This window comes from Meles meles, chromosome 12, assembly GCF_922984935.1.
Source record: "Meles meles chromosome 12, mMelMel3.1 paternal haplotype, whole genome shotgun sequence".
NCBI classification, from domain to species: Eukaryota; Metazoa; Chordata; class Mammalia; order Carnivora; family Mustelidae; genus Meles; species Meles meles.
In genome coordinates, this window is record NC_060077.1 from 5,861,262 (window position 1) to 5,874,539 (window position 13,278).

Here is a 13,278-nt window from a genome sequence, read left to right on the forward strand (position 1 = left end):
ACTTGTAAAAAAATTTTTTTTCAGGGACACCTGGTGGCCCAGTCAGTTAAGCAACTGCCTTGTGCTCAGGTCATGATCCCAGGATCCTGGGTTGGAGTCCCACATCCAGCTCCCTGCTTAGTAGGGAGCCTGCTTCTCCCTCTGCCTGCTGTTCTCCCTGCTTGTGCTTTCTCTCTTGTTCTGTCTCTCTAACAAATAAAATCTTGAAAAAAAATTTTTTTTCAGTAAGTGTTCATTTGCTTAGCATTTTGTCAATCAGTAAGACTCTTGAATTTTTTATATCAATAAGTTATTGTTCATTTTTTAATTTAAAAAAATTTTATTAGAAATAAATAATTTTTTTTTTTTACTAAGAAGGAAATTCATTGTTTTATCTGAGGAGCTTCTTTAAGTGTACTGAAGAAAATGATTATACATTTTTCTCTAAAATTGGTGACCTGATTTTATCAGTTACTGAATTCCAATCTTTTACCTCAGAATCACTGCTATAGCTTCACTGGTTTACAATAATAATATCATAGAGTAAAAATAGCTTACTGACATCAGGAATATGGCACTGATGCAGAGCTCTGTTATTAGAAGAAAGCCAAAATTAGTTTTTAAAGTCTTATATTTATTTTTCTGAAAAATTTTAGAAAATTATCTAGTTTTAAATCTCTTAAGAAAATTTGGAGGAAGACTATTACTTGAGTTATTATTTTCATGTGTGTTTTCACTGAATTGTATTTGGGGTATGGAAAAGCTATACAGAGATAATTATGAGACAAAGCAGTCTTTGTAGATGAATACACTGTACACATATGTATATAAGTCTATATGTAGTATATTCTTATATATTCTATAAAATATAAGTACCTTTGGAAGTGAAAGTCACTCTTAAAATTAATCTTCTGTTGCATTGTTCAATGTAGTAGCCACAATTTAGATTTAAATTAATTAAAATGTAAACTCCATTTCTTCAATCACTGTAGCCACATTTCACATGCATCATACATGACGTAGGTATAAAGCATTTCCTTCAAGACAAAAAGTTCTGTTGGAGGGAAAAAAAAAAAGGTTCTGTTGGACAGCGCTGCTCCAGGGATTATCACTGATACATATTCTGGTGTAAATCCTGTCATATTCTTTCCACACATACACTCACGTTAGTATTATTTTGCAAAAGTAAGATAATAGGCAGCTTGTTTTGTCATTGTATTTTTTACATCTTTCCGTATAACTGTATAGTCATATATATTACCTCATTGTTTTACTGTTTATTTCATCATATGATTGTGTCACATTATCTAACTGGTTCTCTACTGATGGATATTTTACATGGTGAAGACAGTATGGTTGTTTTGCAAGTTTGACTTGTTTTTGTTTGAGTGTATATATATGTTTTTAAACCCTAATCCTTTTTAATATTATGGTCATTGCATGTATATGAATATAGATCTAAAGAAATTGTACTTACAGTGGGGTGGAAATGTCTGTCTAGGCTATCAGAAGTTGCAACATCTTTAAACTGTGTTAATGAGTGTGAGATTTTTTTTTTTTTAAGATTTTATTTATTTATTTATGTGACAGAGATCACATAATAGGCAGAGAAGCAGGCAGGGGTTGGGGGGAAGCAGGCTCCCTGCTGAGCAGAGAGCCTGATGCGGGGCTCGATCCCAGGATCCTGAGGTCATGACCCGAGCTGAAGACAGAGGCTTAACCCACTGAGCCACCCAGGCGCCCCAGTGTGAGAATGTTTTTTAAAGTGTCCAGTCAAATATTTAAGTTAAAGTAGCTGAAACAATCTTTTTTTATTTTTCTTCTGTTGTCTCAACACAGGCCACGAATGCTCACACCAATGAGGTGGTGGCAGTCAAGAAAATGTCCTACAGTGGGAAACAGACACAAGAGGTATGTTAAAGACCTTTATACCTAAACTGACATAGACCAGTTGGTATGAAATTGACGGTAGAAACAAAGTTCTTTAAAGATGTATCATAGTTCTTTTTTTATTCCTTCTTGTGGAGTATATAATAAATATTCTTAATATTCTGCCTCAATCAACTAATTGTGGAATAGAACATAAGTTAGTATCATAGATTTATTATAATATATTTGGTAATAGGTTTACATTTACATGTACTAAAATTAAAGAAATAACACAAGTTTAAACAGCTTCTTTATTTATTAAACTTTTACTTTGTCCATTTAAACTAATGAAAAGAATATTATATATGTATAATACTTGATAATAAAATACTATGCGCAGCCTAAAAATCATACCATTTTCTTTATTACTTCAATAGAAATGGCAAGATATTCTCAAGGAAGTCAAATTCTTAAGACAATTGAAGCATCCTAACACCATTGAGTATAAAGGTTGTTACTTGAAAGAGCACACTGCTTGGGTAAGTCAAAGGACTTGTATTATCATTTATTTCCAATTAAATTAAAATTTTTTCTATTTTTTTCTATTTTTTCTGTTATCTCTTTGATCTGTAAAATTATCAGTCCCATTTCTGTCCCATTTGACTTTTGTTATCAGTACTTAACGTTTGTAATACCTCGGAGTGTGCCATGTGGCATACATTCTGTAAGGTTAAATATGATATCTAGCCCATGGGAAATTTTATTCTATAAACAATCAACAGATAGTGAAAAGTTAATACCATTTTATGATTTATTTGCAAAACTAAAAGACAGATCCTTTTATTCTCATCCTGGAATTTTTTTTTTTTAAGATTTTATTTACTTATTTGACAGAGAGAGAGAGATCACAAGTAGGCAGAGGCAGGCAGAGAGAGAGAGAGGAGGAAGCAGGCTCCCCGCAGAGCAGAGAGCCCGATGTGGGGCTCGATCCCAGGACCCTGAGATCAAGACCTGAGCTGAAGGCAGAGGCTTTAAGCCACTGAGCCACCCAGGTGCCCCCATCCTGGAATTTTTATTGTTGTCATTTCTCATCCCCCACTCCAATTCCCCCAAAATTTGGGATCATGCTTAGTATCACCATCATGATCTAAGTTTTATCAGATAGGGCCTAGCACATGATTAACATGAAACAGTCTTGAATGCCTGGGTGGCTTAGTTGGGTAAGTGTCTGACTCTTGATTTTGGCTCAGGTCATGATCTCTGTTGTGAGATCGAGCCCTGTGTCATACTCTGCTCTGGGTATGGAGCCTGCTTAGGATTCTCTCTCTACCTCTTCCTCTGCCCCCAGTCCCCCCTCAAAATTAAGTTTGTTTTTTTTTTTTAATATTTTTAAAAATTTATTTGACAGACAGAGATCACAAGTAGGCAGAGAGGGAGGAATAGAAACAGGCTTCCTGCTGAGCAGAGAGCCTGATGTGGCTCCCACTGAGCCACCCAGGCGCCCCTCAAAAAAGTCGTTTATTCCACTCTATCCTTTGAGTATATTTTTCCATGATTGTGTTTCTGTGTTTAGGTTAGCTACTGTTTAGTACATGAAAATGCTGTACTTTGTACTTTGTTGGACCTTACACTCCAATTTAAAGTCCAATCTAACCATCATTTATCAAGATTCATCTATTGAGAATTCACCATGTACAAATGATCTCCAGTTAGGGAATGGAATTTTTGTACCCAGATAGACTATCAAACAATATACTTAAACATAAACCTTTTTTTTCAAGCAGCTTTTAAGGTATCTAGAGCCATCGCTTCTGTTCTGAGCAGAAGAAATTAATCAGAGGAGTATCTCATTATCTGGAAATCAGTTCTCTGGCAATCTCAGCCATCTAAAAGGAGTCAAGAAAGGGATTTTAAGCACGCAGGATAAATGTTACAAAATCAAGTGCTGAATATTATGTGTTTTGAGTCTTCAGAAAATCTGAGCTCTTATTTAAAGCCTATTTACTCTTAAGTTACACAGAGTACTAATAAGCTTGGTTAATGGGTCTCTGTCCACAAACAGATTTGATAGACTCAATAGAAGGAGTTCATAGGAACTAAACTGCTAGAGATGCATACAAACAGCCATAAGACTAATTTGACTTGGGGTGCCTGGGTGGCTCAGTGGGTTAAGCCTCTGCCTTCTTCTGCTCAGGTCATGATCTCAGGGTCCTGGGATCAAGCCCCACATCAGCCTCTCTGCTTAGTGGGGAGCCTGCTTCCTCCTCCTCTCTCTCTCTGCCTGCTGCTCTGCCTACTAGTGATCTCTGTCTGTCAAATAAATAAAATATTTTTTTAAAAAGATTAAAAAAATGTTGGCAAAGATGTGGAGAAAAGGGAATTCTTGTGCATTGTTGGTGGGAATGTAAATTGGTGCAGCCACTGTATGGAGTATCCTCAAAAAATTAAGAATAGAAATACTATACGATCTAGTAATTCCACCGCTTGGTATTTACCCAAAGAAAACAAAAATGCACATTTGAAAAGATATATGTAGCCCTGTGTTTATTGCAGCATATTTGTAATAGTCAAGGAATGGAAGCAACCTCAGTGATATTGATAGACGAATGGATAAAGATGTGATGTACATATACAATCTAATACTACTCAGCCATAAAAAAGAATGAATTCTTGTCATTCGTGACAACATGAATTGACCTAAAGGGTATTATGCTAAGTGAAATAAATTGGACATAGAAAATAAATACCATATGATTTCACTTACATGTGGAATCCCAAAAAAAACAAACGAACAAACAAAAAAACAGGAACAGACTCATGAACACAGAGAACAAACTGTTAGTTGCCAGATGGGACAGGGGTGGGGGAATGGGTGAAATAGGTAAAGGGGATTAAGAGGTGCAAACTTCTAGTTATAAAATAACGAAGATGAAAAGTACAACATGGGGATATAGTCAGTAATATTGTAATAACTTCATATGGTGACAAATGGTAACTACATTTAGAGTAGTGAGCATTTCATAATGGGTAATTGTTGAATCATCATGAAGTGTACCTGAAATCAACAGAATATTATATGTCAATTATACTTCTATTAATAAGAAAATAAATTAATGTTTTTGAATCTGCTTATTTTAATGTCAAGCAGAAAACTATAATAAAATTTCAAAACTTTAAAATTATGTTTCTTAAATTTTAAATTATTCTGATAATGGAAGAATTTTAACGTATATAGTTATATATTTAATTACATATATAAATATATAACAAATTTAACAGTTTAGATGTAAACATATAACTCTGTTATACACAATAATATATGGTATATGAAACGCCTGGGTGGCTCAGTTGGTTAAGAAGGTGCCCTTGGCTCAGGTCAAGATCCCAGGGTTCTGGGATTGAGTTCTGCACTTCTCCCTCTGCCTGTCGCCTCCCCTGCTTGTGCACGCTCTCTCTCTGACAAATAAATAAAAATCTTTTAAAAATAATAACAATATATGATGTATAATATATATTTTGTACCTAGCAATCCTAGAATGATCTAGAATATGATACTATATATTAATCTTATATAATGTATGATTATTATATGCTATAATAATATATAATATGATTATAATATATATCACATGTCTGTATTATATAATTTTATATCTCTTATTCTTCTAAATTATTCCAGTAATAGAGTACATAATTCATAAACACATGTTTCTGCATCAATTATTTCAAATGAAAATAGCTAATAAAGGGTCGCCTGGGTGGCTCAGTGGGTTAAGCCGCTGCCTTCGGCTCAGGTCATGATCTCAGGGTCCTGGGATCGAGTCCCGCATCGGGCTCTCTGCTCAGCAGCGAGTCTGCTTCCCTCTCTCTCTCTCTGCCTGCCTCTCTGTCTACTTGTGATCTCTCTCTGTCAAATAAATAAATAAAATCTTTAAAAAAAAAAAGAAAATAGCTAATATATTAATTATGGTTATGTGTAGGTGACATTAGGAAATTTGTATTTTAAAAGGAACATATGGTTTTAGAATATGTTTTTATAAGAATAAGAAAAGAGTATGGAGAGATTGAGAGAGAGAGTGTGTGGGGGTGTGTGTGTGTGTGTGTGTGTTTAGAGATTGGTCACTGATCACTCATGGTTCTGACCTTGTTTGTCTATAAATCAGTAGTCTGGGACACCTAAAAAAAAAAAATCTAAGATGAGAGTAAAGAAGTTTTTTCCTTTTTTTTTTTTTTCCTTTTTCCAAGATTGCAAACCCAGTAAATACCAATAGTATTTTAATAATATCATTCTAGAAATTTTTTAAGATAAAAATTTATTTTAGTTTATTTATTATTCTGCTTATTATTTATTCTGTTACAGTTGGTGATGGAATATTGCTTAGGCTCAGCCTCTGATTTGTTAGAAGGTAAGAATAAAACCACTATCCCCTCCTTTCTGTTCTGCCTTGACCAGAATAGTATTTCCTCCTAAATGCCCTGTATTTGCCATTGGGCAAAGCAAATGGATGCTGACTCAGACCTAAGGGTTGTGTGGATGGGCTGTACAAGCTTTATATCTGTAGTGGCTGAAAGTGTCTCGGGAATGACTGACAGCCCTCCTGCTGTTCAGCACATGGCCCATCCAGGACAGGTACTTGCTAAAATGTTCGGCTCATGTGATGTAATGTATGTAGCCAAAAAACGTCAAATTCATACGTATGTATGAAAGGTAGATGGTATTGAATTATATTGATTAATATCAATAGGAAAATTTTATAACTCTTTCAGATATCTTGACTGACCCAGTTCTCTTCCACAAATGCTATTATAATCAGAGACTGGGTTAAAAATTTACGTTAAAAAAAAACTTTCTTATATCATCCTTGATCTCTGAATAGAAATTGCTTATTAGCTGCTTTCACAAATAATGAAAACCTGTAGTTAGAAGAGGTAATTATAGATGCTCTGTGGAGAGGAGAATAATACAACCTAAAACATTCTAGGCTTTTAAAATGTCAGAAAGGACTGGTAAATTTGGGCCTGGTCCATTGGAATCAGTGGTGGCTTTGACTTGCAACTGACAAGTCAATTAACAATTCATTACAGTGAATATCAGGCTTTGTTTTATTTTGTTTTAAGGAATTTGTTTGTTTGTTTTTGTACTTGAGTTTCCTGTTGTCTGATTATTTATTGCAATTCTATAGGAAATATGGTCAATGTGTTCCCAAAGTGTTATATGAGAGTATGTAATTCAGTTTGGTATAACTGTATAAGATATTAAGAAGAATGCAACTGATTATTACTTCTGAATTTTTCTTTTCCTTCTTCAGTTCACAAAAAACCACTTCAGGAAGTGGAAATTGCTGCCATTACTCACGGTGCCTTGCAGGGGCTGGCCTACCTGCATTCTCATGCAATGATTCATAGGTAAGATTGGAGACCAGTTACATGTCAGTTACAGGACTATCCAAGGAATCTTGAAAATTAGTGCATGCTCCACTTTTTAGGGTGCCTGTGGATTTATAGGAAGCAAAGAGACTGCTGCTGCTGCTGCTGGATGTAAGAAGTAAAGTTGTCAGAATTTAGCTTCTGTCTCTTGGTCTGTCCCAGGTGTACACAAAGACTTGCATCGCCTCTGTCCTCTAGGTAACTATTCTCCAAGCAGGAGGTTGCAGGAGAATTTGAGGAAGGGCCCAGCAGCCTTTTGATACAATGCCAAGAAGAAAAGAAAATTAGCCTTCTTTGCATATATTTCTTTCCTAGCTGAGTTTCTTCTGCTTTTTCCTTTGTAAATAACAACTCAATCTTCTATAAATTTGTGCTGTTTCATCACGTTAAAATATTGTGCATTTCAATAGTCCACATAGATATTTAGGAAGATATTCTTGTATTTTTCTTGGCAGATGAAGAAACTGGGACTCTGAAAGATTTAAATAATTGCCCATAATTTCATAGGTTTTACATAATCAAGATTGAAGCTCAGATTTCCTAACTCCTAATCCAGGGCTTTCCTCTGCCTTTTATTTTCTTTACCACAACTGCATTGTCCTCCCTCCAATCTACTTCCTACTACTAACTTCTTCTAAATGAAGATGTTGTTCCTAATCTTTCCTTCTCTCAATAAAGAGCTCCTAGTACGATTACTTTAATGAATGATGGCGGTAGTGGAATATGGGGTAGATATAAAAGATCTCAGATGGCTCAAAAACAAAAGAAAAAAACTTTGACATTTACTAGGAAGAAATGAAACTATTACATCATAGGTTCCCCTTTTGCTTATGTTTTAATCACCCTAGAGTAGCCATTATCAGTTACTGGTACAAGAAAAGCAGAACTTCCTCAAAATAGGCAGACCAAAATTCCTGCCATGAATTTGGCCTATTTGTAAAGACAAAGAATGAGCCTAACCATATCTAATAAATGCTTATAAAATGGATTTAACCATAATGTCTATGGGTTTGACAAAAAAAAATTTTTCAGTGCAGTTTTTGGATACCAAATGCCAGCTTGTTTATATATGATTTTGCTGGTTCCTATTTAAAGCCATGGTTCTTTTTTTTTTCTTTTGCCTTTGTTAACAAAATCTACACATTAATTTAATGTTTCATATTCTGTATTATGTTTTGTCTTCCTTAGTGTATAAAAGTTGAAAAACAAAGCTTTTAAATTGTGCTCACTATTTAAAAATAAATACCACATCTCAGATTTATTATTTTGATTTGACAAGCCAGTGTTCTAATTGAAGGTAATAGAGAAGAGATATTTTTCTGTTGTTAGATAAATAAATGTTTTTTTAGTCCTCTCTGCCAATGCCTAATGTCATCTTGAGTAAAGAAACTGAATTTTGAAGAGAAGGTTTTTGGAGACATTGCTTTGGAAACATTTGAACCTTCTCATTTTCAGCTCAAGTTTTCCTCATTCTCTCTGCTTTGTCTTTCCACGGCCCATCATTTTATAAGCCTTGGTTCCTAGTGCTCATTACACCTCATGCTTTTTTTGAAGAGAATCAAGAATACATCCATATCTTCTCATTCTGAATTATCATCCTCAACAATGAATATTTTAAAATAATATTTTGAAAACTTTCTGCTGCATAAAATATCTAGTAGCTTTCGTAGTAACCACTTGCGATTCTTTGTACAATAGAAGTGCAATTTCCTAATCCCTAATCCTTGTTTGTTTTGATCTTTCAGGGTCTTCTTTTTACTGTACAGTGTTATTTTTAAAGTAACACCTTCTATGTAACATGTACCCTCAAATGCCTTAGAGTTGCAGTTACAATTAAGGCAGAGAGAAAGGGTCACAGGCAAGAAAGAAAAGGTATGTCTGTAGTTGAGGTTTATTGGGTAGGTAGACAATACAGTTATTGAAGGTTTGTTTAGTATCCAAAAATGTTATGTAATTTGGAAAAGAAAAAATAAAGACAGTGACAAATGGCACCAGTTTTCCCAACATAAGAGATACTGTTGACTGGATTTGGCATCGGAGAATATGCTTTATTAAGTGTAGCAACTGAAGAGGTTTCCTCGTCCTGCGTCTGTCTGCCTTTTTTCTCATTGCATTCCTTCCCTCTAAAGAAAGCTCTACCTTTTAGTAATTACTTTGACCTACCTGTAAGTACACCCAGGAATCTGGGCCCCCCTTATAACATGCGGTAATACTAAATCCCCCTCTGGCTATCTGGACAAGGTTTTTTTGTTTTGCTTTTTTTTGTTTTTAATAAACTTTCTGTCTTATTAATTGCATGCTCTGACCTATTCCATAATCAAAGTTGAAAAGTAATTTTTTAACCCTCTTATTTTTTCCTATAGGGATATTAAAGCAGGAAATATTCTTCTAACAGAGCCAGGTCAGGTGAAACTAGCTGATTTTGGATCTGCCTCGATGGCTTCTCCTGCCAACTCCTTTGTGGGCACTCCTTACTGGTATGTAGAACTTGACCGCTAGAATTAAAATATGCATACATGAACAAGATGGCCTCAAAGCATTGCTTTTGTTTTGTTTTGTTTTTTTGACAGTGTCTTACCATGTGCCTCAAATGAGGTTCCCATTAAAGGATAGAAAACTCACTGGCAAAAAAAGAAACACTCTGACTTAGTATAAAATTTTCAGTGACTTTAAATTGTTCAAATAAGGTTGATGTCACTGTGTGTAAACTGAGCAGGATTATCAACTCACGACCAGGCTCAGGTTTTAGATTTCATTTGAAGTTTCTTTTGAAACTTTCTCTTGAGGCCTAATCTCTACGCAAGGACAAGGTAGTTTCTTTAACCTTCTCTAGTCAACAAACAAAAATACTACCTTTCAGTGAAAGAAACCCTGTTTCTTTTTTGTTGTTGTTGAGTTCTTTTTTGAGACTTTTCTTAGTTTGTCACTCTGACTGAAAATTTCACCCCATCTATTCAAGATGCTGTTCCTCCTTTTCATAGATAAACTGAAATTGCATTGTACCTTGGATAATGACTTATATCCCTGGATAATTACTTACCTATTAAAAAAATCAGCTACTGGGGCACCTGGGTGGCTCATGGGTTAAAGCCTCTGCCTTCAGCTCGGGTCATGATCCCAGGGTCCCGGGATCGAGCCCCGCATCGGGCTCTCTGCTCGGAGGGGAGCCTGCCTCTCCCTCTCTCTCCGCCTGCCTCTCAGCCTACTTGTGATCTCTGTCTGTCAAATAAATAAATAAAATTTTTAAAAAAAAATCAGCTACTATCTGAATTTCCTTTCTGTCCATGATCATCAAATAGCATTTACTAAGTAGTCACTTACATATAGTAACAGTAACAGAAAAAAAAAAAATATGAAACTGATAAAGTCCCTGCCCTCCTATGGAAATCCATTCTGGACAAACAATATCCATCACCATAGCACGTTTGCTTTTATTTTTTAAGTTGTAATATCTTTGAAATATCTGATTATATTGCTTTAACTAGTTCATAAGTATTCTTCATGTTGTCTATAGTTATTTAAATATTTCATATGTATGAATTCTTTACAAATCTCTGAGGTAGCTACTAGAATTCTCTCCACATTGCAGATGGAAAAACTGATATATGGAGAGGTTAAGTAATTTAGCCACGGTAAAATTGTTAGATAATGGCGGAACCAGGATTTATTGAAAATAATGTGTTATTTCATATAAATCTTGAGTGTAATGGATATGTCTTGAACAGTGTTTTTCCAAATGTCTTGTGTAAGGAAATAATATCTTTATCAGACAAAATTTTAGACTGTGCTCAAACAGCTGTTTCACCAAATCACTTCATTAAATGAATTTTGTTTTTAATTTGCAACTCAAGTTTTGTACATTACATTTGGCAGGATGGCTCCAGAGGTGATCTTAGCTATGGACGAAGGACAGTATGATGGGAAAGTTGATATTTGGTCACTTGGAATCACCTGTATTGAACTGGGTGAGTAAAGAGTCATTTTATTGTACTTTTGAGAATCACTTCCGACTATGATTGTTAATTCATTCATCCTGCTTTTATTTAATGGGTCACTGCTACATGTGGGCCAGGCAGTATGAATTTCTTTGATTTTTTTTCTATGCTTTTGTATAACATGAGAAGATTACTTTCTCTTTACTTCGTTTTCATGTTATTAAAGAGCTGCTTTAAAAGAGCAGATACAGCAAATGACAAATGTGGGAATATATAATAATAAGCATTAATATTTGAAAAACATCCATTCTCCATATCATGAATGGTAACTTATGTCCCTCCTTCCCAGTAGTAATTTAATTTCGACGGGTGCAAGGGAAATCTGAAAAATAGCCGGCTTATCCAAGATCTGGCTGTAAAAACTGTATTTGACCCATTTACAGAGCAACCTCACATGAAACTTCTTGTTAGAAGATGCCCGCTGCTTTAAAGTTGTTCCCCAAACATTGTTGCATTCACATAAAATTGTGTAACATACCACAGATTCTTGATTCTCTGGTTGTGTATTTTGAACTTTAATGTATCCTAAAGTCGCCTTTATCCAAAGCTATACTGGCAGATTTAACCAGTGATTCTCGGGTGGTGGGGTGGATAGGATTACCACGGAGCTGGAGAAAGGGATGGACAGTTGACCTTCCAAAGCCACTGAGAGCCGGCTCCAACACTGCCTTTATCTAGATTTTTATTTACAATTTATATAAATACATGTAATTTTTTAAGTTTCTTGATCTAGTTTTTTGGGTTAATTTCCTCTACTCTGGTATCCAAACTGATCCTGTAAGAATTTCTGAGCCCTAACTTGTTTCTCAGACTGTAGTCTGAGGTAAAAAATAAAACTTTAAAACTTTTGGGAGAAGCCCTCTTCTGATTCAGTTTCCTCATCTGCAAAATAGAGATAACAATGCTACAAAGTAGATACTATTATTATGAAGATTAATGAGTAATATATAGATATAAAATATTTATTGATAGATACTTGGGCTGCTTCCATATCTTTGCTATTGTAAATAATGCTGCAGTAAACATGGGAGTACATGTATCTTTTTGAATTAATGTTTTCATTTTCTTTGGGTAAATACCTGGGAGTGGAATTACTGGATCATATGGTCTTTTTCTATTTTTAATTTTTTGAGGAATCTCCATACTGTTTTTCACAGTGGCTGTACCAATTTACATTCCCACCAGAAGTGAATGGATAAAGAAGATACACACACACACACATACACACACACACACACACACACACACACACACACACAGAAATATTACTTAGCCATAAAAAAGAATGAAATCTTGCCATTTGTAACAACATGGATGGACCTAGAGCATATTATGCTACCTGAAATTAGTGAGACAGAGAAAAACAAATACGTATGATTTCACTAATATGTGGAATCTAAAAAACAAATAAATGAATAAACAAATAGCAGAATCAGACCCATAAACACAATGAACAGACAGATGATTGCTAGAGGGATGGACAAAATGGGTCAAAGGGTGTGGAAGATAGAGGCTTTCAGTTATAGAATGACTAAGTCACAGGAGTAAAAGTCACAGGCATAGGGAATATAGTCAATGGTATTATAATAGCATTGCATGATGAGAGATAGTAGCTACCCTTGCAGTGAGCATAGCATAATGTTTAGGGTTGTTGAATCACTGTGTTGTACTCCTGAAACTAATATAAGATCCTATCTCAACTATACTCATATAGACATATATAGAGATATGAAATACTTAAAATATGGCATGCCATGTAATAAACACTATATAATTATTATTACTATTATTACTATAGGAGTATATACCTTTATGGGTATGGGAAGCATTTTTCTAAAATATTTTGAAAATGTTGACCAATATGATAACTTTTAGTACTTTAAAATATAAAGCTGTGTAAAATACAATAATTGAAATATAAGCTGAGACTCATAGAAAGTAGTTTCAACGTATCTAACCAACAGAGTATTGGCCCAGAATTTTTTTTGTAATTTTTAAATTTTTTATT

At 34.7% G+C, this 13,278-nt stretch overlaps 1 protein-coding gene across 3 annotated transcripts in view; it reads left to right on the top strand.

Annotated features, from left to right (window-relative positions):
* The window catches only part of TAOK3 (TAO kinase 3), a 185,630-nt gene that overhangs the window by 104,572 nt on the left and 67,780 nt on the right, over nucleotides 1-13,278 (top strand). For all 3 annotated transcript variants that reach the window (XM_046024808.1, XM_046024810.1, XM_046024809.1), the window contains exons 4-9: nucleotides 1,819-1,890; nucleotides 2,286-2,387; nucleotides 6,209-6,254; nucleotides 7,158-7,254; nucleotides 9,639-9,752; nucleotides 11,149-11,240. In XM_046024808.1, the coding sequence (XP_045880764.1) occupies nucleotides 1,819-1,890; nucleotides 2,286-2,387; nucleotides 6,209-6,254; nucleotides 7,158-7,254; nucleotides 9,639-9,752; nucleotides 11,149-11,240 (523 nt within the window). The remainder of the gene's footprint in view (nucleotides 1-1,818; nucleotides 1,891-2,285; nucleotides 2,388-6,208; nucleotides 6,255-7,157; nucleotides 7,255-9,638; nucleotides 9,753-11,148; nucleotides 11,241-13,278) is intronic.